The sequence below is a fragment of the Vanrija pseudolonga genome, chromosome 3 (genome assembly GCF_020906515.1).
Source record: "Vanrija pseudolonga chromosome 3, complete sequence".
Taxonomy (NCBI): Eukaryota; Fungi; Basidiomycota; class Tremellomycetes; order Trichosporonales; family Trichosporonaceae; genus Vanrija; species Vanrija pseudolonga.
In genome coordinates this window covers 1-25,174 of record NC_085851.1, presented here as the reverse complement: position 1 = coordinate 25,174, position 25,174 = coordinate 1, and the positions used below count along the sequence as shown (strand labels likewise).

At 59.9% G+C, this 25,174-nt stretch overlaps 11 protein-coding genes across 12 annotated transcripts; 5 read left to right on the top strand and 6 right to left on the bottom strand.

Annotated features, from left to right (window-relative positions):
- Nucleotides 1–33: 33 nt before the first annotated feature.
- On the bottom strand, nt 34–2,386 carry LYP1_0 (Lysine-specific permease). The gene is made up of 12 exons (XM_062770058.1): nt 2,103–2,386; nt 1,984–2,064; nt 1,836–1,930; nt 1,770–1,799; nt 1,633–1,721; nt 1,403–1,594; nt 1,093–1,367; nt 1,024–1,054; nt 694–986; nt 367–651; nt 275–330; nt 34–239 (listed from the first exon to the last, which is right to left on the bottom strand). The coding sequence occupies exons 1-12, from the start codon at nt 2,194–2,196 to the stop codon at nt 126–128; spliced, it is 1,635 nt and encodes a 544-aa protein (XP_062626042.1). The 5' UTR covers nt 2,197–2,386; the 3' UTR covers nt 34–125.
- Nucleotides 2,387–3,362: 976 nt separating this feature from the next.
- On the bottom strand, nt 3,363–4,965 carry LAC12_5 (Lactose permease; the record flags this gene model as incomplete). The annotated part of the gene is made up of 8 exons (XM_062770057.1): nt 3,363–3,450; nt 3,486–3,545; nt 3,583–3,719; nt 3,740–4,089; nt 4,127–4,270; nt 4,306–4,438; nt 4,541–4,841; nt 4,889–4,965. The coding sequence occupies 8 exons, from the start codon at nt 4,963–4,965 to the stop codon at nt 3,363–3,365; spliced, it is 1,290 nt and encodes a 429-aa protein (XP_062626041.1).
- Nucleotides 4,966–6,741: 1,776 nt separating this feature from the next.
- Nucleotides 6,742–8,694, bottom strand: YIL166C_0 (putative transporter; the record flags this gene model as incomplete). The annotated part of the gene is made up of 9 exons (XM_062770056.1): nt 6,742–6,946; nt 6,979–7,042; nt 7,079–7,229; nt 7,266–7,411; nt 7,445–7,779; nt 7,813–8,212; nt 8,251–8,321; nt 8,357–8,385; nt 8,425–8,694. 9 exons carry the CDS (start codon nt 8,692–8,694, stop codon nt 6,742–6,744), a joined length of 1,671 nt encoding a protein of 556 aa, XP_062626040.1.
- Nucleotides 8,695–9,295: 601 nt separating this feature from the next.
- atA (6-methylsalicylic acid decarboxylase atA) lies at nt 9,296–10,683 on the top strand (the record flags this gene model as incomplete). The annotated part of the gene is made up of 5 exons (XM_062770055.1): nt 9,296–9,543; nt 9,578–9,827; nt 9,865–9,910; nt 9,944–10,197; nt 10,234–10,683. 5 exons carry the CDS (start codon nt 9,296–9,298, stop codon nt 10,681–10,683), a joined length of 1,248 nt encoding a protein of 415 aa, XP_062626039.1.
- A 288-nt stretch (nt 10,684–10,971) lies between these two features.
- Nucleotides 10,972–12,648, top strand: CAB3. 2 transcript variants are annotated; one of them, XM_062770053.1, is made up of 5 exons: nt 10,972–11,211; nt 11,247–11,414; nt 11,451–11,567; nt 11,603–11,777; nt 11,814–12,648. In XM_062770053.1, exons 1-5 carry the CDS (start codon nt 11,002–11,004, stop codon nt 12,500–12,502), a joined length of 1,359 nt encoding a protein of 452 aa, XP_062626037.1. In that variant the 5' UTR covers nt 10,972–11,001; the 3' UTR covers nt 12,503–12,648. The 2 variants fall into 2 exon arrangements, with proteins under 2 accessions (XP_062626037.1, XP_062626038.1); XM_062770054.1 differs by having other exon boundaries at nt 11,247–11,567.
- A 60-nt stretch (nt 12,649–12,708) lies between these two features.
- Nucleotides 12,709–15,103, top strand: LOC62_03G003519 (uncharacterized protein; the record flags this gene model as incomplete). Its single annotated transcript, XM_062770052.1, has 6 exons — nt 12,709–12,789; nt 12,834–13,277; nt 13,682–13,855; nt 13,893–14,600; nt 14,642–14,983; nt 15,026–15,103. 6 exons carry the CDS (start codon nt 12,709–12,711, stop codon nt 15,101–15,103), a joined length of 1,827 nt encoding a protein of 608 aa, XP_062626036.1.
- Nucleotides 15,104–15,169: 66 nt separating this feature from the next.
- TDA10 (putative ATP-dependent kinase TDA10) lies at nt 15,170–16,243 on the bottom strand. The gene is made up of 3 exons (XM_062770051.1): nt 16,065–16,243; nt 15,936–16,016; nt 15,170–15,859 (listed from the first exon to the last, which is right to left on the bottom strand). The coding sequence occupies exons 1-3, from the start codon at nt 16,198–16,200 to the stop codon at nt 15,198–15,200; spliced, it is 879 nt and encodes a 292-aa protein (XP_062626035.1). The 5' UTR covers nt 16,201–16,243; the 3' UTR covers nt 15,170–15,197.
- Nucleotides 16,244–17,605: 1,362 nt separating this feature from the next.
- plcA_0 (1-phosphatidylinositol phosphodiesterase) lies at nt 17,606–18,931 on the bottom strand (the record flags this gene model as incomplete). Its single annotated transcript, XM_062770050.1, has 3 exons — nt 17,606–18,324; nt 18,358–18,465; nt 18,499–18,931. 3 exons carry the CDS (start codon nt 18,929–18,931, stop codon nt 17,606–17,608), a joined length of 1,260 nt encoding a protein of 419 aa, XP_062626034.1.
- A 304-nt stretch (nt 18,932–19,235) lies between these two features.
- On the top strand, nt 19,236–19,946 carry Acot13_0 (Acyl-coenzyme A thioesterase 13). Its single transcript, XM_062770049.1, has 4 exons — nt 19,236–19,445; nt 19,483–19,639; nt 19,689–19,758; nt 19,793–19,946. The coding sequence occupies exons 1-4, from the start codon at nt 19,241–19,243 to the stop codon at nt 19,904–19,906; spliced, it is 546 nt and encodes a 181-aa protein (XP_062626033.1). The 5' UTR covers nt 19,236–19,240; the 3' UTR covers nt 19,907–19,946.
- Nucleotides 19,947–20,365: 419 nt separating this feature from the next.
- LOC62_03G003515 (uncharacterized protein) lies at nt 20,366–21,858 on the bottom strand (the record flags this gene model as incomplete). Its single annotated transcript, XM_062770048.1, has 7 exons — nt 20,366–20,538; nt 20,571–20,669; nt 20,703–20,827; nt 20,864–21,281; nt 21,316–21,414; nt 21,449–21,573; nt 21,611–21,858. 7 exons carry the CDS (start codon nt 21,856–21,858, stop codon nt 20,366–20,368), a joined length of 1,287 nt encoding a protein of 428 aa, XP_062626032.1.
- Nucleotides 21,859–22,772: 914 nt separating this feature from the next.
- On the top strand, nt 22,773–24,503 carry SPBC1773.03c_0 (putative aminotransferasec; the record flags this gene model as incomplete). Its single annotated transcript, XM_062770047.1, has 5 exons — nt 22,773–22,861; nt 22,897–23,107; nt 23,143–23,639; nt 23,837–23,960; nt 23,994–24,503. 5 exons carry the CDS (start codon nt 22,773–22,775, stop codon nt 24,501–24,503), a joined length of 1,431 nt encoding a protein of 476 aa, XP_062626031.1.
- Between the last annotated feature and the right edge of the window lie 671 nt (nt 24,504–25,174).

Genomic DNA, 25,174 nt, shown 5'->3' with positions numbered 1-25,174 from the left:
CCCACACCCTCTGCGTGGTTCTCAATTCAAGACCTGCATTGCACTACACCCAACCTTTCGTTTCGTGCTTAACCCTCCGATTACAACTGCCCGCCAGCCCCTCGACTGCCCTCTTCACCCCCAGCTTAGATAATCTTGTCGGCCGCCTTGCCCCACCAAGTCGTCGGCGCAGGTTCGTCATAAATGTCGGCGGGATCGAGGCGCCCAGACATGAGGTCGGCCTCGGAAGGGCGAACAAACTGTCTGTCAGCCCTGCACACGGTCTGTGACGCACCTTGGTCCGATAGAAGATCTTGTACGCGACGCAGGGGACGACAAAGATGACCAGACCTGGGGCATCAGCAACGTCAGGGTCTATCAACTCACTGATGTAGCTTGCGATGAACGTCGGCGTGTCCCACTTGCCCTTCAGGAAGACGGGGAATCCTTGCACCAGAACAACAAGCCAGCAGAAGCACATGCCGTACCATGCAGCGTAAGGCTGCGCCCACGACATCCATGGGATATCCGCACGCGGGATGTCCTGTGCGATACGAGCAGCGCGGAAGCGAATGTAGGTGAGGCACAGCACACCCCAGTTGATGAGGATGAACAGCGTGTTCATGCTCTGCAGCCAGCCGAATGCCTGGGAGGCTCCGCCAGAGCCGAGGGCTGGGACGTCAGGGCCGTTCGCTTTGTAGGCTCATCACTCACAGAGGTAGGCAAAGCACGAGACGGCAGCAGAAAGCACGACAGCGGGGATAGGCACACCACGGCTGGTGGTCTTGGCGAGGATCTTTGGCGCCTGGCCGTCGAGAGCGAGGCCGACCAGAGAGCGGGCGGCGATGTAGAGGTAGGTGTTGCCGGCCGACCAGGCGCTGGTGAGGATCGCGGCGTTGACGACCGAGGGGAGGCCCTTGATGCCTGCCGCCTTGATAGCGATGACCCAAGGGGAAGAGTTGGCGTTGCCAGATCCGCTAACGAGGCCGGGGTTGTTGAATGGGACGCTGAAGGTTAGTACGACGCACGGTAAACTCGACCCACAGAAGACCAATGATGAACACGCCGACGACGTCTGGACAGTCAGTACAGGCCACTCCATCACCCACTCACAGAAAAAGAGCAGACGAGCGACAAACATGCGAATCGTCCTGGGCACCTGCTTGTGCGGGTTGGTAGCCTCGGCGGCGGTCATGACGATGACCTCGCTTCCGCCGTACGCGAAGGCGGCTTGGGCAGTGCAGAGGAAGAAGGCCAGGAAACGGCCCCACGAGCCACCAATGCCGGGGAAGTTGTTCATAGCACCGGGGTCCTTCCAGTAGCGGAAGCCGATACGGTCCTTGGACGGCGCGCCGCCCAGGTCAATGACAAGGCCGAGGATGATGAGACTAGAGTCAGCCAAGCTCGCAAAGTCCCGACTCACCCAGCAAGCGTGATGACCTTGATCGAGGCTGTGATGACCTCGGCTTCGCCAAAGAAGCGGACAGGCAGGAAGTTGATGATCCACATGGCGGCCAGGAGGATGGTGATCAAGGCGCCTGCTGGCACACGGTCGGTCCAGTAGTTGATCAGGACGACCGAGGCGGTCACCTCGGTGCCGACGGCCAGCGCCTTGCTGGAGAGGTCAGTAGTCTGTCGCACTGTGCCACTCACTCAAACCAGAAGGTCCACCCGAGCGCAAACGCGAACGCGGGGTCGAGGAAGCGGTTGACATAGTGAGGGAACGTGCCGGCAACGGGGAACTAGGAGGGTGAGCATATGTCTTTTGGTGCCTGGCGGCGAACACCCACCATGGTCGCCATCTCTCCGCATGATTGGATCTGAAGTCAGCGGCGCGTGGTGCTTTTGTCACTTACGATGCACCAGACATTGACCGCGGTGAAGCAGTAGGCGAGCCACACACCGAGAGGGCCAGCCCTGGCGAGCGAGGCGCCGACTCCGACAAAGAGACCTGACTGTGTCAATCTCACTCGTCCTCGAAAAAAAACTCTACCCGTCACTCACCGACACCGATACCACCACCGAAACCGACAAAGGCAATGTGACGCTTGTGCAGACCGCGTCGGAGAGGCTTTGTGGGCCCCGCTGAGAGAGTCAGCACAGATACACAAGCCCGCACCTACCCTGTCCACCCTCTACATCCAAAACCTCGGTCGTGTGGACATAACCGTCCGTCTTGTCAAAGTTGATGTCGTCCTTGATGGGAGTTGTTGTCATGGCTGCGTCGTGTGGTTACCGGCAGCTACCAGAGCGGTGCCGAGGGGATATATACGTCGACGACGAACACCGGGTAGATGCGCATGATATCGATGCCGATGCACTGGGGAAGTCTGGCTGCACCAGGGATGTGGTCGAGTGGATCACGCCGGCTCGTGTCGGCGGTGGTTCGGCACTCGTCGGGGCCATCTTCACGTGATGGATCTTGGCGTTCGAAACGAGGGTCTGGGGGGTGGCGAGGTACTCGTGATAACCAGTGTGCGATAGGCTGCGGAGAGTCAGGAGGCGAGCGGGGCGGTAGAGCGGGTCGAGGCCGCGCTGTCGGGGTTCGGAGCCGTCAGCAAAGGTGGTTGGAATAGCCGGCAAACGCGGTGCACCCCCCGGTCCGGCGCCGCCGGGCCTGCAGGGGTTGACCGGCAGGCCACCGAGAGAGGTGCGGAGGGTTGGACGCGGTGTTTGTGGATGTGTTTGGTTCCTGGCGCTTGTATTCATCCGATCGTGTCAGCAGTGTATCTCACCATTCGGGATACACTGCGTTGTGCTTGGGAGGCTGCGCGTGGTTTGGCCCCGCAGAAGTATAGCTGCATGGCATGCGTGCGTGTGTTGGAGGTGGCGTGAGATAGCGCTACCCTGGCAGAGGGTCCGCTTGCTCAGCAGCCTCATGTGAACAACACCCCGACAAGGGAGCGGGTAAATGTTCGGAGTCGGATTTGGCAGATATCGGCCGCATTAGCGAAGCTGCCCACATTCAAATCGGCGGCCGTTCAAAGATTACCCCAGTCTTGTAGGCATCACCCAAGTCTCCACTCGTGGCGGTGGCTTCGGGTCGCGAACAGATCACTTCTCGGGAATCCGGGCTCCACTGAACCCGGCAGAGGTCTGCTTGAGCTCGTGATCATCAGTTGCGAGCCCCATGGGCGCCGGCCCCATCGTGGGGTCCGGGAATGCCATGGGAATGTAGGATACCCAGAAGGAGAGCCTCGGTGGGCGTTATCAGTGCGCGCTCCGAGAGGATGCGACACTATCCGCAAACCAAGCGACAAGGAGACATCCGAAGTGCATTGAACTTCACTCTTGCTGAATCACGCGAGGACACACCCAGCGCTAATACGTTGGTGACACACCATACCGAGCCATTTACTTCTACACAGAACGTCCGATTCAACCTAGTCCCTCTTCTTGGACGCGGCAACAGGGTTCGGCTGATCATAGATCCAGTCCAGTTCCTCGATAGTACGTCCTTGAGCCTCGACACTGTGGGTCAGACGGACTCCAAACTTGAAACTCACCCAAAGAAGTACCAGCAGGCCGCTTGCACTACATCGAGAGCCACGAATACCAGCGCATACCTGAGACGTTAGCCTGTCTCGGATACTCATTACTCACTTCCAGGCGCCGATAGTGCCTAGTGCGATGGGACCAGCAAAGGTGCTGATAAGACCCATTCCGGTCATGAGGCAGTTGAACAGCGCAAAGCCCTTGGCGCGCATGTCGGTCGTGACAGCCTCGCCCGCGACCACGAACTGTGGAGGGGCGTGTAGACAAAGCCAAAGGTGAAGCCGAAAATCATCCAGAAGGCGATCGCTGCCTTTCCAGCCGCAATGTTGAGCCCCAGGCCATGGTTCTCGTCCCTGACAACGATAGCGTTGGCAGCCGCAAAGCCTGCAAGTTCAGCCGCCATGACGAGGGAGCCTGTCGTAAGGGCAATGCGACGAGGTAAGTGGTCGCTGACGGCGGCGCCAAGCGTAGAGCCGATAGCACAGAGGCCTGAGAAGAGGAGACCGTAGCCGAGTTGGGGGACAGTGGCCGTGACTCCGGCGTTTTTGAGAAGGACAGTGGTGAAGTACGCAAGGCCAATACCGCAGTACTGACTGAAGCAGCCGATCATCCTCACTGCAAGGTCAGGGGCCACCAACGATCCATCCCTCACCCTGTACAGTGCGCCAGCGGCGAGCCTTGGTCTTCCAGAGAACGCTGTAGTCGTACCAAGCAGAGTGGTCATCGGCTGCAATCGAGGCCTTCATCTCTGAGTACTCGAGCCTGACGAGCGGCGCATCCGGGTCTCCACCACCGTCTGGCTTGTCAGATTTGGTTTCTCTCACAACTCACGGTACTTGATCAAAAACGCAAGAGCCTCGTCTTCGCGCCCTGCCCTCATAAGGAAACGAGGCGACTCGGGGCAGAACGGGCAGAGGATGACGACGAGGAGGGCACAGAGACACTGGAGGATCAGGGGGATCTGCTACGAGAGGTGCGACTTGATGTAGTTTGTGCCGACTGGTGGTCAGTGTTGGGACGACTGATCCGACGTACAGGAGCTGGCGGCAGCAAAGATGGAGCCGACCCAGTATCCACCGTTGAACAGCCTGGTATGGTCAGCATATTCTCCGGTGTAAGATCCTTGCCCAGTGCAGCGTCCACGCCAGTGGGGAAGCGAGATCTCCATACAGTAGGCGCCGCCAGCAAGAGACCACGAGATGCCGAAACCCAGCATGAATCGGCCAACGATGAGCTGGGCCAGCGTCGTGGCGGTCGTGGCAAGCACGGCACCGATAATGACCATGACGGACCCCGAGATCATGGCCGGGCGACGGCCCCACTTGTCCATGATGATGGCCGCAATGGGAGTAGAGATGAAGTTGGCCCTGGACATGTTAGCGTCAAGTCGAGGGTCAGTTGCTTGCCCACTCACGCGACATAACTGCCGAAGACGCCGCCAACCTTGGCGCCAGTGAAGCCCATGTGGAAGCGATCCTGAAAGTAGTCCATCTGCGGCGAGTCAGAAAAGTTTTAGAGCATTGTGTGAGCCACTGACCGCAATGAGAGACGACATCACACTTCCATCGAAGCCGTTGGCATACGAGCAGCAGAGGGAGACGAAGAGCGACACTGAGGTGTCAATATGGAATCATGCCTCACTCCTCACAGTAGAGCTTGCGCGCCTCGGGCGACCAGCGTGGAATGTGGGTGCCTGCAAGAGCAGTCTCGAGGTCACTCTGAAGGTCAACGTTACCGCTACCAATAAGGACTCACCGACAGGACGTGCTTGGCGGCAATGCTGGGCCTGCGGTGGTCGGCGTCACTGAGTCTGCTAAGAGCAGCTGTGTCCTCGACGTGGACATCGTGCACCTTGACATCGTCGTCGCTTGGGGTTGATTCTTTGCGAAGTGCCGACCTTGTGGGCCAGGTGGTATAGAGAAGGACTGGCTCGTGTCCCGTTGCTTCTTAAATGCCAACCCGCTCCCGATCTCCGGGACCCCTCAGCCCACCCAGAGTGGGGGAGCTATACATTGCCAGGGAAGGATGGCTTCGACACGGAATGGTGGTTGAGACAAGTGGTCCGAGTAGATAGCCGCCGGATTGGTGACATCCCGTCCACCTGACAACAACAAACAGCTCCACCCACCGAGGCTGAAACGCGTCAGTGGGGTGCGGCACCGCTCGGCCCGCGGAGGTGCCTGCTGTCACATGTCAGGTCCTGGCGGTTCGGAATGTTGGGTGAGTATTCCACCACATCCAAGTTGCTGGCGTGGCTACAGAGCTGGCGCAGCAGATACATACTGGGTGGGCGATCTACCCCTCACGTGCGTGCAGTATGCCCAACGCACGGTCGCAGCTCGATGCGTAGAGTGGATGCACTGGGTGAAATGACGCAACAACCAGTTTGTCCATTGGGGGCCGGCGAATAGACGCGTCTCAGCCAGCGGCATTCAGATTCAGTAACGTCGAGAACGGGTACTTCGGCTTCTGCCGCCGACGACTCGGTATACGACAGCAAGCAGGACGCAGATCTCCTACACGACCTGACTGTCCTCAGAAACCTGCACCATAATCCCGCGGGGCACCCCTGCTATCCCGGCGGCGGGTGGGTGTGCCCCTCGTTGCCCCACTCTTTGGCGCGGCCCAAGGTTCACCAGGGCCGGCAGGTCAGTGCCCAGACGTCACTTTCGAGCGGCAAACAGATCACTACGCGTTCTTGGACTGACCAATTTGCTCGCTGTATTGGGAACGGGGAGGTCTGGGGCGCAAGGTGATCATGATAGAGTTGACCAACGGGTGCCGCTCGGGGCTGCACGCTTGTAGGTTTGACCGAGAAAGCCGGTAGACTGGGGTGTTGGGGATTTGTGCTCTGTGAACAAGGTAGATCCACCGCATCACGCTTCACAGCTGAAGGAGCCTAGAATGAGCGTGAACAGAGACTACGAGGACGTGTCGCGGTTGTTGTTTTTGTCCGGGGCCCCAGAAGTCGGTCTTTCTGGCGGCAATGTAGTTCGGCATTCGGACCGACTTTCCTCCAGCCTCCTCTCACCGGACGCGAGGTTGGTGGCGATAATGTGGCGAGAGGCAGTCGGGATGCAGGTGGGTAGACTGTGAAAAAGCCTCACAGCTTGAACGGAACGACTTTGCCTCCCGAGGTGGGGCAAGGACAAGTTCTTTGGGGAGGATTGACGCGGTTCCAGCCGCTCGGTCGTCAAGTCTCATCGCCGTGCCCATCACGGCGCCGGCCTCTACAAGCTACGGACGACAGACCCCTGATGAACAGACCTAGAGAGCGTAGCGCGCATCCAGCCTCCTGCTGATCGGTTCGTTCGAATTCTCTGCCTCATATGCCTCTTGTTCCTCCTTGGTGAGCTGCGCCCATTTCTTTTCCTTGGCGCGATTGGACAGCTCGTATTGGACGATCTGGAGGGCAGTAAAGACGGTCCAGATGACGCCAAGGGAGAGGACCGCGGCCCATGCTCGACGGTACCTGTGGTTAGCGTGAACTAGCGCTATACCCACAAAGGCTTGTCGTTCTGGCGGAAGACTTGGTTGCCGTAGACCCCTCCAAGGTTGGAGCATCCGACTGGGTGTAAGTTTTGGGCAGATGGGGGTAACCTACTGTATACAGCGTAGGTGATGGAGCGTTCCGCTGGGGAACGTGCGTTGAGGGCCACCCAAGTGACATTGTACGACTGCCAGACGGGAGCAGCCGCCGTCACGACCATGGCGGCGTAGAAGCCCCAGTTGCCGCCAGACAGGATGGGAAGTTTCTGAAGTCAGCGTCACCGGACCAGGCCACCACTCACATAGAGCGCGATCAACCCAGCAAGCGTCCAGAAAGAGACAAACAGGATGGGATAACCACGACGGTCCCACTTGTCGGCAAAGTGGGCCAAGGCAATGGACGAGAGGCCAGAGAAGATGGGGCCTGGAACTAGCAGCAGATTGGCGTCTGGTGTGAGTGCACGAACACTCGTCCACTCACTGATGGCGGTGAACCCAAGGCTTTGCAAGATGGTTCCCGACCAAGCACCGGCTCCCTGCCCAGCCTGCAGACCAGACAAGCACATGATAAGATGGGGCCACAGCCTCCAGTTGCCGAGGACGTTGAAGATGTCGCTCCAAGCGATGGCGAGGTGGGCGGATTTGGACTTGAGTGGGTCGTCGTTGTTCAGACGCGCGAGGTAGATGTCGGCCTCCCGTTCAGTGAACCATCCCTTTCGGCGAATGCCACCGGCAGTCTCGCGAGGGGACTTGGGCAGAAGCAGGAGGAGGATGAACCCGACTGTGATGGTCGCAGCGCCGTCGATTATGAAGATCCTGTGGTGAGCAGGGCACCGCCGTCTGACTCACCATTGCCAGCCGGCCAGCCCTCCTTTCCCGTGAAGCTTGATACACCCGGCAGAAATGAGGGAACCAAAGGCCCCGGACAGGATGTTTCCGAAAAAGAAGATTGACGTGCGCTTGGTGAGCTCGTCACGGGTGTACCATGAGTTGAGAGTGTACAGGCTTCCAGGGATAAAGCCAGACTCGAGCATTGGTGTCAGCATGTCCGGGGACGCGGGCTCACTCCCAAGGAACAGTCGCGCAGTCCACCACCCGGCACGGTTCTTGACAAGGTACGTGAGCGTTTCGGCTAGGCCCCAGACAATGATCTGGAGTGGGATCCAGCGGTGAGGGCCGACTCGTTGCAGGACGACGTTGGAGGGGATTTCAAGGAGGACAACGCCGAGCCAGAGGAGAGACGAGCCGACTAATCGTGTCAGAATCAGCAACACACCCCACACTCACTGTTGATTTCATTCTGCGTGATGCCCGTGTCCTTGATGATTGTCGAGGTAAGCACGCCAGACACGTTACTCCTGGCATGTCAGAAGTGTCGCCGTACTTCACGTACCGGTCCAGAGACATCCAGAAGAACCCAAGCTGGTCCAGATCAGCGACAGTTGCTCATCGCGAACCCACAGTGAAAAGCGGGAGAAGGAAGAAGTCGGCCTTTCGAACCACCCGCCGCTGTTCCTCCAGAGTCCAGGACACTTCCCTCCACTCGCCGTCGACCAATGTTCGGCCGTGTATGAGGCCATCTTTCAGAGACGGCGCGTGAAGCGATGGCGACGAGTTGCCCTTCTCCCCCAAGTAATCCTCCTTCTCCTTAACTTCGTCGTTATCACCGACGGACGGCAGCTTGGTGCTCTCGAAGACGACGAGGTCGCCAATGGGGTTCTGCTGGGACATGGTTGTGCTTGTGCCAAGTCCACTGCTCCATTCCTAGCATACTTATTGACCTTGGCATCGGTGCCAGTGCCGCAAAGGCCAGTCCTGATGGAACACGATATGTCATGAGATGGCGTGTTTGGCTTGGGGTATGAGCAACAAGCCGAAAACGTTGTCGTGATCTCGGGCATGGTCGGCGAGATCGGCGAGCTTACACATGGTTCCCATTGCTGATGTCTTTCTCGCAAGCCACTTTTTGCAAGCCACTAGCCACGGACTGCGACTGCAGTGCTTGGCATCCAGTCGGTTTCTCCGAGTAGGGACGCCCAGGGGAAACGCACGCTTGCCGCGAAGCCGTGTCGCTGGGACGTCGAGATGCACCCCGATAAGATTCCGAGAAGGGGGGCTCGAACCGCCGCAAAGCCCTCCGCCGGTGGTTCCATCGACGCCACGACGGCGTGATTGGGTCTGATTCCGAATATGGCCAGCTGATAGCAGTTATCTCGTCAACTGACGCCGCGATGGCGAAATCGAGCAACGGGGGTGTGCTCGGATTTAGCCGTGGCCTAAGTCACTGAAATACCAGCATCGAGGCTTGGCTCGTTCAACACAACAATACGACATGCCCACTTCAGTCAAGCCCAAGGAGACCTTGCGCGTCGCCATCTCTGGTGGAGGGCCAGCGGGCCTCGCTGCTGCCATTGCCCTCCGCGAGGTGCCCGGCGTCGATGTCACAATCTACGAGCAAGCTACCGAGCTTCGCGAGGTCGGCGCCGGCATCCGTATCGGGTTCAACTCGTGGAAGGTCCTCGAGTTGCTCGGCGTTGAGGATAAGGTGTACGGGCACAAGAAGGTTGTGCATGAGCATAGGTGAGGGGCGGTGTGGGAGTGGCGCTGATTGAAGGGATGGCACGACTGGAGAGTTGCAGTATCGTTACCCTGCGCACTATGGGCCAGACAAGTACCACGACATTCGGGCCCGGCGGACAGTGCTGCAAGCTGCCTTGCTGAGCAAAGTGCCCACGGAGGTCATCCAGCTGCGGAAGCGTCTCATCACGACGAAGCAGCTCCCCGGAGGCCAGGTGCGCCTCAACTTTGAGGACGGCACCAGTGCAGATGCGGATCTGCTGATTGGCGCGGATGGCATTCGATCGGTATGTCACAGGTCACACTAGGTTGTGCTGATGCCAGGCGGTGCGTGACTCGGCATTCCCCGGCCACGAAATCAGGTTCAACGGTAAGGATGGGAGACCGGCGTAGCTAATACCAGGCACGACAATCTGGCGTTGCCTCATCCCTCTCGACCTCGTCAAGCACTCGGTGCTGCTCAAGTCGACGGCGTTCCACCATGGGCCCAACACCAACCTCAAATGCTCCATCGTGTCAACTGCTGAAGAGATAGCCGCGGGTGAGGGACAGTGGGAGATGACTCTACGATACCGGGAGGACCCCGCCAAGGTGACGGAGAAGAAATTCTCTTGGGGCGTGCCAGTGTCCAACGAGCGCGTCGCGAGTCACTTCACCGTGAGTATGGAGCCAGCTTTGTATCTGACTGGACAGGCCTTCACACCCGCCATTCAAGAGGCCATTAGCCTTGCGCCGGAGGGAGTGTGGAAGGAGTTTGCGGCATTCTCCGGTCCCCGCCTTGAGCATATCATTGCCAACGGGAACACGACCATCATTGGCGACGCGTCACACCCTCTACTCGGCGCGTTCGGATCTGGGGCGGCATTCGCAATGCAGGATGGGTGGCTCTTGGCTCAGATCCTCCGGTACTACCTTTTGGACCAGGTACTGCCAAAGCAGGACGCACTCGCACAGACACTCGAGCTCTTTGACAACATCAGGTCGCCATACTACCATCGCATGTACGACTACCTCGACAGTCCCAACGCAGAGGGGTCAGCCAAGGGGAGCACACTCACGGCGGATCCCAAAGCGCCGCTGTACTGGATCTTTGGGTCGGATATTGGCGCGCAGTGGGAGGAGATCCGGGCGGGGTTGCCATAGGGTTGTATCGGAGGTCAATGTAAGGTGTCGGTGGCCGGTGTCGGAGCATGGAATCACGGCGAATCAGATCGAAGGTTGCCGATGATGTCGAGGACGGGCTTGCGGTCGGTGTGGGCCGCTGTGGTGATGGGGGACTGCAAAGAGCGGTGCTGATGATGGCCGTGGTCGCCTCACGTCGCGCGCGGGCGACGCAGGAATTTTGCCACGTGGTCCGAGTTTCCATCGGCCACCGAGCACCGACACATGCGACACAACCTCCACTTTGAAGTGCATCCCACTCACGTCCGTCTCTTTTATAACTCTTCAGCATCACTTACAATGGACTACACACCACCCCTGTCAGACGGCGGGTACGGCACCCCAATGCCTGGACAAGCCGTACACGTTCCGCCAATAAAAGCAAAGCCGCCGTTTGTCGCCGCCCAGCACCGGCCAACAGCGGATGATGGCCTCTTCCATGTCCTCCTCGTGTCGTCGGGAGCGCGTGCAAGCTCCCAGGTGCCGTACATCGTCGGAGCCCTGTCCAAGGTTGGTTTAAGGGGTGGTCCAATACTGACACTCAGGATCCACAAATCGCCCTGCAGATCGTCGCGACGGAGAGGTCACTACGCTACTATGATCAGCAAGCCGTGGACGCGGCCGTTAGGCACACCTGGAACCTGGCGCCTGAGGCGTCCACCGAGTTTGGTGTGAGGATATGGACCGACGCGGATGATTCAGCCGGCGCAAGTGTGAGTGGTATCGTCGGCAGCAGCGCTGATACCCAGTCGACCGACCCAATACTGCACGTCGAGCTCCACAAGTGGGCCGACATTGTTGTGGTCGCGCCTTGCTCGGCCGACATGCTCGCGCAGATGGTACAAGGGCTGAGTGGGAACCTTGCAGTAGGTGTATGCGATTATATCGCACTGACGCCCAGCTCGAGATCACGCGGTCACTGGACACACAAACTCCACTTGTCATTTGCCCATCACTTTCAACGCCCATGTTTCGCAACAGGTTTACAAAGCAGCACTTGACAGCGGCGACCGAAGATCTTGGGGGCGTGGTTCTAGGACCACAAGCTCGCGGAAAGCTAGACTGCGGCGACGAGGGTGAGTGCAACGCCGGATGCCCCGCTCACCAACCAGGGGAGGGCGTGATGACCGACTGGCGAGACATTGTCATTGCGATTCAGGACTTTTCGTCCATGTACCGCATACGCATGACTCAGAAGGAGGCCGAGGAGGCCGAGAGGAATCCTGCACCGGCGGCTACAGCCTTTGAACGCCTTCAGGCCGACTTTGACGTCGACACCGTGTTCCACAAGCCCGGCGTAACCAAGTCGGCCAACCCCGAAGCCAACGGCGTGTCACTCAACTGGGCCGACGCCGGCTTCCCAGCAAAAGACATCATGCAGCAAATGTTCCACCAACCGGGACTTCCGTCGACGCGTGAGCCAGGCTCGAGATTGACAGGTGCGCGCCTCTCGTCCATCTCAGATGTGCTCCGAGAGCAAATTGGCAAGCCCCCTCGGCCCCGCGACGAGAGCGACACGTTGGATTGGCCAAAGATCACCCCGTTCCATGGTTCGACTTTGCCTCCGGTGGCAAAACCCACACCAACAAACCCGCCGCTGGATGAGCCTGGAAGTGACAAGGTCGAAGGCCTCAAGGAGTTCTTCCACGACCGCGGGCTGAAGACGCCGCGCCAAGGCACATTTGTCCGTGGGCCAGAATCTGAGCCGATGAGCATGGAGCCACTGCGGCTGGGTCCGATGGAACACTGGAAGGCCATGGGCCAGGGGTCGTACTGGCAGACTCGGTGGTGGGCTGGGTAGGCGGTGCAGCAGTAGGGTATGCTGAACTGTAATGGGATGGCAGGTTGTATATGGGAGGAGTATTGGCGTTGTTGTTGCCCAACCCACTTTGCCCTGGATGTTTCATGTGGCCGTCCATCAGGGGTCTAGACGTCATGCACACTGGACTAGACATCTTGGACACTTGAATCGACCTACACATGCATTCACACGTTGTACACTCCGCCATGGCCGTCAACCTTGACAACATTCCCGACGATGTCCTTTTGGGTCTGCTCGCCGCCTGCGCTATTGGCGACAGGCAGCGGGTGCGTGTGGTGAGTACTGGGTGAAGCAGCACCGCTGACCGCAGACCTGCCGGAGACTCAAGACTCTCCACGACGACTCGGACACGCTGCAGTATGAGCTAGAGCTCGTAGCTGCGGGGTTGAAAGAGTCGCCCCCGCTTGTCCCCGAGACCGTATTCCGCCCTCCAGCAAGCATGTCCCGCACAGGCAACGTCATGGTCTGCCACACCGGCGCTCCCCACACCTTTGTGTACTACCCCAAGAAGGTGGAGCAGGAGACCTGGGCCCCCTGGCAGAAACATCGGCCCGACATTACTGTCCCCCAATTGCCAGCTCCCGGACGTGGTGCTCTGTCGATCAGGGAGAAGCGAGAGCGGCTCCGAGACCGCGAGGAACGGTGGCTATCCGTTCTTCCTGCCGTCACTCGTACCATGCGCTTTGATGGGACTTTTAACCCCAACTGGATGGTGTTCAACGGCGGGGTCATGCTGCAGACAACGGGTTACCAGGTGGGCTTCACGATGGTGAGAGACACAACTGATTCGAAGGGACACCCTGACCACCCGTCCATCGTCTTCCCGGCCATGATGATGCCGTTCCCCTCGGCTACCAATCCAGATCTGCACACACCATACCTCGCTGGGAAACGCTGGCAGATGGTGGATCGGGATCGACTCACTCCACTTAGTGCACGGAATCGCTGTGTCATGGACCCGTTTCAGGACTTGCTGATCATTCCGATATTTGAGTCAGTACGATCTCTCTCGCCTACACTGACATCAGACCGGGCTGGGTCATGCCTCTTGGCAATAACACGCAGTCCAACTTCCCCGCAAGGTACAAGCTCACTATCCACTCAATGACAACACACGCCCCACATCCACGTGCGGCGTGGGCGAGCGTGTCATGGCAGTTACCTCCGCCATTGACCATCCTCGGCGGCATCATCGGCCTGACGTGCGACCTCGACAATGTCCAGGTGTTTGGAACAACCGTCGCGGCCAAGGTTGTATTCTCCAAACGTGGCAGCGAGTTTTGCGTCCCCGTCATTTACATGTGGAACTGGGTTACGGGGGAGCTTTTTGGAGTGGGTAATGTCCGAGGACACGTTCTAACGACCACAGGAAATCGTCGGGCACCGATCTCGCACCCATGCCGACAACATTGAGCTCCTGAGCGAGCGTACGGTGCTTATCTGCAGCGGAAACTGGTTTGTTGGGGGCAAGGAAACCGTCCCCATGTGCTTTGACATCTGGACCATCCCCGAGAACGAACCACTGGGTGACAAGTTTCCCGGGCAACCCGATATGGGCAAGTGGCCTCACCCAGGAGTGTGCATTGTCCATCTCGATATGCCGCGGCTCAAACAACAGTGCTACGAGATCTGGATTACGCCGTTACGGCAAGGTGCAGCGACACGCGCCGTCGGAGGAAGTCCGTTCGTCCCCGATGACCAACGAGGTGTCATTCGCGTATCTTTCTGGGCGCGGAACCAGTACAACATTTATGTTCTCCGTGAGACGCTGCTCGAGATGGCACGCGCGGGCGAGGAGCGTGTCCGAGGGCCGCTTCGCGAGCGTCTAACCACCGCGACGCTGAACGCGCTGTACAACGACCATGGTCTGGCCTTGTGCAATGTGCCTGGGTGTACCTGCACCTGGACGTTTGGTGGGTTCCGACCTGGGGCGCCTGTGGACCCATGGCAGGGGAACGATGAGCGAGGCCGCACATTCTCGTCCACGCATGACAATCCCGTGCTCCGTCGATACACATGGAGCGCATGGGGGCCAGAGAACTCGAGGATGGCATATACAAACGAGGGACCGAATACCGTGAGTTGGTGGCACTAGGAGGCGCTGACCTCCTGTGCTAGGGTCATGCCCGCATCCTTCGCAAGTACGCGACTGCCGCGTACCGGGACGTGCTTGTTCACCTCGATAGCGGGTATGCCGCCATCGAGGTGCGCGACTTTTCGCCAGCTCTCGTCGCCAAGGTCACGGCTGGTGAGCTGCCAGAGCTGCCGCCGGACGTCGAGGTGGCCGTGTCGGCGTTTGGCGAGCTGGTGGCCGACCATGTCTGGGTTGACGATGTCTTTACGTCGTTACCCTACGTAACCATCACGCGTAGGCTGCGTGCATCTCCGTTCATACCCCAGGTGGGGCCGCAGCAGGTGCTGTCGCTCGTGGCGGCTGATGAGCAACGGCTCTGCTACGGGGTGGGTCGCGTGGGGTCGGTGAGGCGGGGCTGACTCTACCAGGCAATACAGAAGCTTGATGGCGTGGACGGAGCCGGCGTTTCTGTGTACAAGACCGAGCTGATGGTCTTGTGTATGTAGCACAAGTCAGTAGGAGATGAGAATGCAGATGAAGGGCAGATGCGGATGCAGTTGCGGGATGTGAAGTCAATAGAGATGATGGTGCATCCACGCCCTATGCCCCCTCGTCCACACTGGGGTCCACAACCTCGCGGTTCTTGTCAAAGGTGAGCACCAGCGCCTGGCGTTCTGGCAGCCCCTCGCCAAACACTTCGTAGACAGGCATGTAGCGGTCGACAAACGCCCGCACGACGTCATCCGTCATGCCCTTGCCGCCGTTCTTTGCCTTCATGTTGTGTTCCGCTTGCAGGCGCCAGTCGTACACAAAGTCGTACGAGATGGGGCGGATGGCGATGTGACAGTCAAACTTGTCTCCAGTGGAGCGTTCAGTCTCCGCCAGATTGGTGTCGAGGGTTTGCAGGCTCTCTATAGGATGGCGTGAGGCAACACGGCCATCGGCCCAGCGCTCGCGAAGAGTGTCGGCGTCGACTGGCGCAAAGCCAAGACTCCAGCCTTCGAGGACAAAGACGTCGATTGGGGCGGTGATGTCTTCGGTGACGGTCGAGCGCTCGCCGTATCCCTCGTTCTGTGACTTGTCAAACGTGGGGATGTGGAGAGGGTTGGTCTGGGACGGGGCCGGGCCGTCGCGGAGACGGGCGAGCGTGGAAGAGAGGAGTGGCAAGTCGTGTGTACCAGGAGGGCCGCGTCCAGAGAGTAGCGAGTTGTTGGGGTTGGCTGATGCGACAGCCTTGAGGCCGGCGTAGGTGAGATAGAAGTCTGGTCAGGGTCAGGAGGGAGCGGGGTAATGATAGGCCGGGGGGTCAACCGGGGGCGTAGTCGCAGTCACACGCACCATCCATTGACGCGACAGCACACTTGAGGCCATGCTCATCCGCCAGCACCTTGACCATTTCCGCAGCCAGTGTGCTCTTGCCTGTGTGTGTGAGCGACTCGTCCTGCGTCTGTTGTTGTTCCCACTCACCGGAGCCCTGGGGCCCCTGCATCGAGACGAGCAGTGGCCGCTTTCCTGCCTTGACGCCGAGCCCGGCGGCGGCGACCTGCTTGCTCACGAATGTCGACAGGAGCTCTGCTTTGAACCTGATTGCGCTCGAGGCCATGCTGAGGTGTTGGGTTGGGATAAGAGAGGAAACAAGATGCAAGATGCAAAAGAGGGGGTTCAAAGCCATGTTTCCGAACAAGAACCCGACCGGGCCGATGACGCACTGGGGGTGTGGGTCACGTGATGCAGTGTCAGGTAGAGAATTCCACGTGTCACACCAGTGTCAGGCTGACACACGGTCACCTTTAAATGTCAACAAATCCGTCAACTTGTTTTTGCTTCATTGCACACTTTCAAGACGATTCACGGCAAGCTCAACTCGCTCAACGACCCTTCCAGCGTACTCTTCCCCGTGTGCCCTTGACCCCCCCACACTCCCATGTCCTCTCTCTAGCTCTCAGAGTCTGCTCGGCTCGGTCCAAGCTCTGGCTAGTAAACCTGCGTCGCCCATGACTCTTGCAATACCTCGCCCCAAAGACGCGTTGAATGGCACGTGCGGCAGATGGGCAACCACCGCCTGGCTTTAGGGCCAGGTGGCTTCTAACCCTAAGGTAGGTGTTGCGCTGGCACGGCAGCTGACACTTTCAGTTGTTACACTCCCCCCGCTGCTTGCAGCGCTCCCCCGGTGTCCGACATTGAGCAGGACCCATGCCGTTGGTCGCCGTGGCGTGTCTCTGGCCACTACGGCGGATCATAAAGGCGTCGTATCCGGCGCCCGGGCTCAGCCGCCGACTTTTGCTGCGCGTGTCGCCGAGGGGCAGAGGGCAGAGTCACTGGGTGCTCGCAAGGGGAGCTACCAGGCGGGCTGTTCTGGGTGGAGGCATGGGATCGGGTCAAACGCGCAGGGAACAGTGTAGGTGGGACCAAGAACATGTCGACGCTGTGAATCAATCTAGTGTGCACCCGGCTTGCGACGTCCTGCCCTGGCTACCGCTCGAGCCACCGCCAGCCACGGTGGCCACCGACCGCTCCATGTTCGTTTATCGACGCCGAAACACCCTGGTGTCCCTTGCAGAGCACCGCCCAGCGACCCTTTGCTCGGCTGGGCTGCAAACACGTACCGCTGGGCTCTCACCGCGACAAACTCTAGCGGGCGCCTTGCTGCTGTGCCTCCGGAGAAGAGGACCAAGGTCCTAGAGCCATGCGCTCGCGCCTTCACACCGGGGTGGCATGGCGTCCTGCTACCAAGAGTGCGCCGTGGTGCCAGTTGGTACTGTGCTAGCGGCGTGGTCGAGCATTGGCGAGGGTCTATCCTGCATCGAGAGTGGGGAGTAACCGCCAGAGCCGGCGAATGGAGCAGTCCCGTGTGCTGGCCGATGCAGCGCCTCGCCCTGCAGCCCGGCTCAGAGTCGGTCAGAGCAGAGTCCCGGGGGAGGGTGGTGACGCCCAGAGATCCCGTGCCGGGCTGCGCGCACGTCGATGTAATCGCATTACAAGAGATACAGTCTAACTGAGACATAAGGTTAGTTGTTGATAAAGTTGAGCGCGACGAGTAACTCGGCGATGCTGGCGCTGCCGTCGCCCGCCTGGTGATAAAAGTCGGTCAAGAGCGTGGCCCGGGGCCTCTTGCCAGCCGCCGCCTGCTCGAGTAACCACTTGGTGACTCTGCCGTTCACGCCGTCGACGCCGAGACCCCACGTCGGGAACCCAACCCCCTTGGCCATCCACTGCGGTGGGGCCATTGGAAATCTAGATGCCGAGGCGAACGATATGGTCCACGGCAAGCCTTGCTGGGGGCTGAGCGTCGGCGCCAACGAGTTGATGACTACTTCGGTCTTTTCAGGAATCTCGATAAACGAGTCGACGCGGTACCAGTCCTGCGTCTTGACTGTCGTTCCCTTGCAATCCCATTCGAAGCCCTCGCGCCGGGAATCGGGCCATGTTGTCGGGTGAATGCCCATGCCCTCTGGCCATTCGTTGTCGTTGCTGCGATCGAAGCGCGTGAAGATGATGCCCTTGCCGCGGGCCTCCCCGAGCGTCGGCACGGTCTCGGCAAAGCGCCAACGGTCGCCATACGACTTGAACTCGTTGTACACCATTTGCGAAAAGTCGGGGTGCCAGGGCGGGGTCTCTTCTTTGATAGAGACGATGACGGTTTCGCGTGGGTGCTGGACAAAGAAGGACTCGATGGCGTCGAGCTCGGCCTTGAGGGTGGAGCGCTCTGGGCGGATGCCGTGGTACGCTGGGGTTAGGAGTGGACGTGTGGTTTGCTTACTCTCAAGGCGTCCCTTCTCAACCTTTAAGCGTACGTCGAGGAATCTAACGCCGTCGATGAGCTGCTGGGCGACCGGGGTAGCCGTTTGCTGGCACTGGGAGATGAAGACTGGGTGTCAGTTTGGTCTACAGCCGCACTTACATCCGTAGAGGGCACATGACTCGTGGGTGCCGGGGAGGGTCAGGTCACCGATCGGCGTGTTGTCGTTGAGCTGGGCCAGGAAATCGCGTGTGCCGGGGTTGCGGAAGAGGATGACCGTGCCGGCGGACTCGGGGTCAAGCAAGTAGTACGCGAGCACCCCCTCGATCGACGGTTCGAGCGATAGCCATCCACGGCGGCGGACATGCGGCAGCTGGTTGATCTGTACCGTGACCGAGCCATCCACCTTGTCCCCCGAGGCTGTAGGCAGTACGAAAGCGATGACGACGACGGGGTCGCCGCCGCGCATTGCAATGTTGTCAACGTTGACCTCGAGCCCTTGCGCCGTGGAGCGGGTCTCGAGCGCCGCGCCGGGGCCATCGGGTGCGACCGCTGTCCGCACGTGAACGCCGTACGCGACAACTTTTAACGACATGGTGAGGGGGTGGGGGAGATGCAACGGGCGTTGAGGGTGGATCGATGTGATCTGCGAGGTGTTGTGGGAACTCGTATGCGGTTTGCCCAGGCTTGACCCGTTGGGCTCGTTGGCCCCGCTGACGTCGTTCCACGTGCCGTGGCTGACGTACCTAATGCTGACGAGGGGAATGGCCGCCATTCGCGGTTATCCAACGCCGTTCGCCGGCTAACGACGACTCACCGAGGTGAGGTACCGAGGTCACTCACCCCACAACAAAATGGATACGGAGGTGGATCTCGACTTTTCATCCTCACTTACACTCATACCATGTCTGCTCCAGGAAGAATGATCCCCGCGACCGAGGAGGACACGCTGTACCTCCGCAAGATTATGGGCAACATGCCGTTCGCCGGCGACACTTTCGCGCCCCACTTTCGGGCTGTGGAGGCCCAGGAGGTCCCCAGTGTGAATGCCAAGGGTGGAAGGGACACGGATGGCTGGACTGCGGTGTACGAGGCGATCGTGCAGCCTAGTGAGTTGGGTTAGGGGTTGAGCAGCTGACGCGCAAGACTGGATCAACGGTGGTGGTGGTCTGCACGGCGCGGCCGCTGCGTGGATCGTCGACATGACCACGGGCACGACCTTTAGGCGGCTGTTCACCAAGGAGTGGAACATTGCCGGGCCCAGCATCAACATTGACATGACGTACTACAACCCTGCGCCGGCGTGAGTGCGGGGGTCTTCCTGCTTGCCATGGGTCGGGCTAATGTCGCAGTGGAACAAGGCTTCGTGTTGAGTGCACCATTGACCGCATGGGCGGCGTGCTGGCCACGGCCAGATGTCTTGTGAGTTGGTCGGGGTGACCTCTGCTGACTCTAGATCATCAACGCGGACAATGGCAAGCGCATCGCGTCGGGCATGCACACGACGATCAAGCCCAGCAAGGGCACGTGGGGCAGGAGGGCTCCTCCACCTCCCCAGGCCAAGCTATAGGCCAGATGATAGAGGCTAGATGTGAGAGTCTTGACGCGGGGGCGACGTCGCGGGTTGAGGCAACTTGGCAGCGGGTCGGTTAGGGATCGAGGCGACAACGCGGCAGGGTTGAGGCGACAACGCAGAGGGGTCGAGGCGGCATGCGGTCGAGGCGGCATGCGGTCGAGGCGGCACGCGGTCGAGGTGACAACGCAGCGGGGTTGAAGGGACAACGCAGAGCTGTCAACGCGGCACGCGGTCGAGGTGACAACGCAGCTGGCCGAGTCCACAACTCGTCGGGATCTAAACCACTGACGGGACAACAAGCCATATACCTTGACCATTCACATTGCAGCTACTGATTATCCGTGCGTGTTCCTACGGCGCATCGTTCTTACCGCGCATTGTTCTCACGGCGCATTGTCTGTCCATTGTCCTTGGTGGTTGGTTTACCTCACTGATGAGGGCAAAACCAACCCCCTAGTCGACATCACGGCCCTCAACCACCTCGGCCTCGCGCTCTTCAAGGCCGCGACGAGTGGGGGCAAAGTTGACGAGCTCCCACTGCTGGTTTCTGTTGCCCGGGTAGCACTGCCACGTCTGGACAACGCTGCCCTCGCCAAGGTTGCCGTCCCTAACGTCGAGGCAAAGGCCTGCGGTTAGTGTTGTCAATGCGCGTACTCACCATAGCCGATGAGCTCGATGCGACCATCGTGGACGTGCCACTTTTGTTGCGGGACATCCAGGCACTCCCAGACCTTGATCTGAACGCCGTTGTGAGGGTCTGCAAGTCAGTCACGCTCATGGGTTGACTCACTCAAGCCGGCATCGAGGCAGTAGGTCTTGTTGTTCGAGTTCATGTACCCGTCTTCGACTTGGATGTTACCCTTCTGGCCGTCACGAATGTACCACCCCGGCCTGATCTTTCGGCCAGTCCTGTCCCTAGAGGGTTAGCGACACACAACAGCGGGTCCTTACAATCGTCCAGGGAGGCCGTTTTCGATCGGCAGGTAGAAGATGAGCATCACAGTCAACCAGCGCCAGTCGCCATTGGCATCCCTCAGTGCGGACGTGATGCGCTGGACGATGCGGTCGGCGCGGGTGTCGATGGCGGCGGGGGCGGCACGGGCTTTGAGGGCGGGTGCATCGTCGCGAGCGCTCACGTCGTTGCTCGCCTCGCGCTGCTCGACCCCGTGCTGCTCGACATCGCGTGCCTCGACCTCGACGTCGCGCTGCTCGACCTCGACTTCGCGCTCCTTGACCTCGCGCGGGGGAAGAGACATGTCGACAATTTCCCATTGCTGGTTCCTGTTGCCCTCGTAGCATTGCCAGGTCTGCGTGACCCAACTGGCAAACTTGCCATTCTTGATGCCGTCCTTGACGTCGACGCAAAGGCCTGCGTCGTTAGCCAAGTCGCCACTTGTACTCACCATATCCGATCAACTCGATGCGGCCATTGTGAACGTGCCACTTTTGCTGTGGAACATCCAGACACTCCCAGATTTTGAGCTCGACGCCGTTGCGGGGCCCTTTGTGTGAGTTTGGCATCACCAGTTGACTCACTCGAGCCAGCATCCAGGCAGTACGTCTTGTTGTTCGAGTTGATGTAGTCGTCGTGGATTTGAATGTTGCCTTTCATCCCATCTCGGACGCCCCACGAGGCTCGGATCTTGCGGCCAGTACGGTCCCTACACGGTCAGTCGAGGTTCGGCAGCGTCTCCTCACAAGCCTGCCGGGATACCGTTCTCGATCGGATAGGCGAAGAGGCGCGCGACAACCAGCCAACGCCAGTCGCCAGTGTCATCGCGGAGGATTGATCGCAAGCGCCGTCCGTCAATACGAGGTGGAGTGTACCGTGGGGCAAGGGTGGGGGTGTCGGCGCGAGCATCGAGTTCCACGCCGTCGGCGGGGACTGGCGATGAGAGGGCCGATGCTGCTAGGAGGAGGGCAGAGAGGACCTTGTGGAAGAGCATGGTCAGTGGGCAAGAAGGTAGCAGTTGTTGGCCACCACGGTGCTTATGTATAGTGGGTCGACAGTGCCCACGTCAACTGCTGCGCTGGCAAAGCATCTGAATGACGCCGCTGCATGTGACAGTGGGCGTCGGAGTGTGCGTTTCGCGATGCCCGCAGGTGGCCACGCACCCACGTCGTTGACGGCAAAGACGGGCGATAAGGTTGAAAGAAGCGGTCTCAAGCCTTCCCGTGACGAGATGGTCGAGTGCGAGGTTGGCGCGGCGATGACGATGGTGAATGGCCGTTTTGGCCGCTGGTGGCCGCTGGAATGGCCGTGGGTTGTCTTGGCATCTTAAATTGTCACATGGGTGGGCGTTGGAGTGGGTTGGCGTAGAGTTTTGGCGTCGAGGCTGTGCACGCGGGCAGGTTAGTGGGGTCAGAAGTGAGACCGATGCAGGGGAGGGGGGATGGGGATGGGTGAGAAGGATGCAGAGGAGGTCTGGAGGTGAGTGAGAAGGATGCAGGAGTGCGAACACAGGGGTGGTGTAGTCAGGTGGTGGTCGGGTGCCTCGGCATTTCGGGTGGAAGTGGTCGGGGGCTCCGCTGAGCGTTCGGGAGACCCTCTGCTCAATCAATGGTCAACCGCTCTGGCAACCTCTTAAGCGCCGTGTACTCGCGCAGCCGCCGGCATGCTTCTCTCGACTGCAACACAATCGCACCAGGCGACGTTCTGTTGCGTCCACTCCAACACAGCGATGGTGGCCAAGTGTCGGACTACACCGACACCCTCCTCCCAGACGCGGCGCGTGTGCCTGTTTCGCCACAGCCGAGATACGTCCCGCGGCTTATCATTCCACACCACTCACATGACAGCAACACACCGGTACTTATAAGCACGACATGTTGAACGACCAACCCGCTACACCCCATCACCATGGCCCCTATTGCTGTCGACACACCCAAGCTCGGCCTCGCCCGGCCCCTCAAGCCCGAGAGCTCGAGGACCAAGGCGGTCATGTACCGGTGGGTGGATGGTGGATGGCACAGCTGAGACCCAGCACGGTCGACCCGTCGCCCGTTGCAGTCAAGACCGACAACATCTACGTCACCTTTGAGGATGGCAGTGTTGTCATCGATGCCATGGGTGGGGCAGCCGTGTCCATCCTTGGCTTTGGCAACCAGACGGTCATCCAGGCGGTCAAGGACGAGATGGACCGGTGTGGTTACATCTACGCCGGGTTCTACTCCAACTCGGCGTCCGAGAGGCTCGTAGGTGGTAGGGATTGACGGTGAGCTCACCTTAGGCCTCCTTCCTCATCGACCACAGCGAGGGCGACTTTGCCGGCGTCAACTTTGTCGGCGGTGGCTCCGAGTGTATCGAATCGTGTCTCAAGCTCGCAAAGCAGTACTGGTGGGAGAAGGGGAACACGACCAAGCGGCGCTTCATCGGTCGCAAGATGAGCTACCACGGGAACACAATTGCGGCGCTGTCCGTCGGCTGGCATCCGATCAAGCGGCTGCCGTTCGCGTCGCTTGTCAACGAGGACATGTTCTCCTGGGTGTCGGCTGCGCACTACGTGCACGACGGGCAACCTGGCGAGTCCGAGGCGGACTATGCGACTCGACTGGCCGACGAGCTGGATGCCGAGATTCGGCGTCTTGGGCCCGAGACTGTCGCGGCGTTTGTGTTCGAGCCGATGGTTGCGACGTCGATCGGTGCGGCGCTCCCGCCGAAGACCTACTTTACCAAAATCAAGGCGGTGTGTGACAAGCACGACGTGTTGTTGGTGTGTGACGAGATGTGAGTGTGGGGGGGGGGGGGGGGGGCGGACGTGTGTATTGGAGGCGGGAGCGGGCGTGGGTGCGTGGGGGCGGAGGCGTGGGTGTGGGCCGGGGTGTGTGGGTGGTGTGGGCGCCGGGCGTAGTGGGGCATCCGGTGTGGTGTGGAGACTGTTGTTGGGCGGTTGATGTCGTGGTGTTGGGCTCCGCTGACTCCAGAATGTGCGGCATGTGGCGCACCGGCAAGATGTTCACCTACTGGCGCATCGGCGAAGGTGTCAAGCCCGACCTTGTCGCGACGGCCAAGGCGCTCGGCGGAGGCTACGTGCCCATTGCCGCGGTGGTGAGTGCGTCGACTCCTCGTCGCTGACCCCAGTTCGCCTCGCCCAAGATCATGGACGCGATTCACAACGGCAGCGGGATCTGGAACAATGGCTTCACGTATACGTCGTTTGGCGTGTCGTCGGCTGGTGCACTCGCCGTGCAAAAGATCCTCGTCGAGGGCAACTACACGGACAAGATTTACGCGCTAGAGAAGCAGATTGGCGCGACTCTTCGCCGCGAGCTCGCCGGGCTGGACGACTTTGTCGCCGACATCCGAGGCCTCGGCCTGATGTGGGCCGTCGAGGTCAAGGCACCTGGGCAAAAGGACTTTAAGCCGCGTCTCGGCGCCCGTGTCCAGCAGCGTGCCCTTGAGCTCGGTATCACGGTGCTTGGCATGGCCGGCGTGCGTGAGGATGGCGACGGCGACATTGCTATGATCTGCCCGCCGGCAATCTGCACCGAGGAGCAGATGGACACGATTTGTACGATCCTGGCGCAGGCGGTCAAGGATGTGCGCGCGGAGGTGGGCGCGGAGGGCCTTGCAGAAGTGGGCGCGGCGTGACCGTACTCATGATGATGTGCGCACGTAAGTGAACGCGGCGGGTGTAGTAGACGTGGCCGTGGCATGGCAATGCCGATGACTCGTCACTGTGAATGAAATCGTCAAAGCCGGGATTGCGTGATGCCGGGGTGGGTCGTCGGGAGTGTAATTCGACTCGCGACGCAGAGTGCCTTGGATGCACGGCATTCGGCCCTGCGCGTATCGCCTCGGCCTGTCCGTATGACGTGCAGCGGCTCGGGCGCCGCTCGCTTCAGACTTAGGGGGTTAGGGGGTTAGGGGGTTAGGGGGTTAGGGGGTTAGGGGGTTAGGGGGTTAGGGGGTTAGGGGGTTAGGGGGTTAGGGGGTTAGGGGGTTAGGGGGTTAGGGGGTTAGGGGGTTAGGGGGTTAGGGGGTTAGGGGGTTAGGGGGTTAGGGGGTTAGGGGGTTAGGGGGTTAGGGGGTTAGGGGGTTAGGGGGTTAGGGGGTTAGGGGGTTAGGGGGTTAGGGGGTTAGGGGGTTAGGGGGTTAGGGGGTTAGGGGGTTAGGGGGTTAGGGGGTTAGGGGGTTAGGGGGTTAGGGGGTTAGGGGGTTAGGGGGTTAGGGGGTTAGGGGGTTAGGGGGTTAGGGGGTTAGGGGGTTAGGGGGTTAGGGGGTTAGGGGGTTAGGGGGTTAGGGGGTTAGGGGGTTAGGGG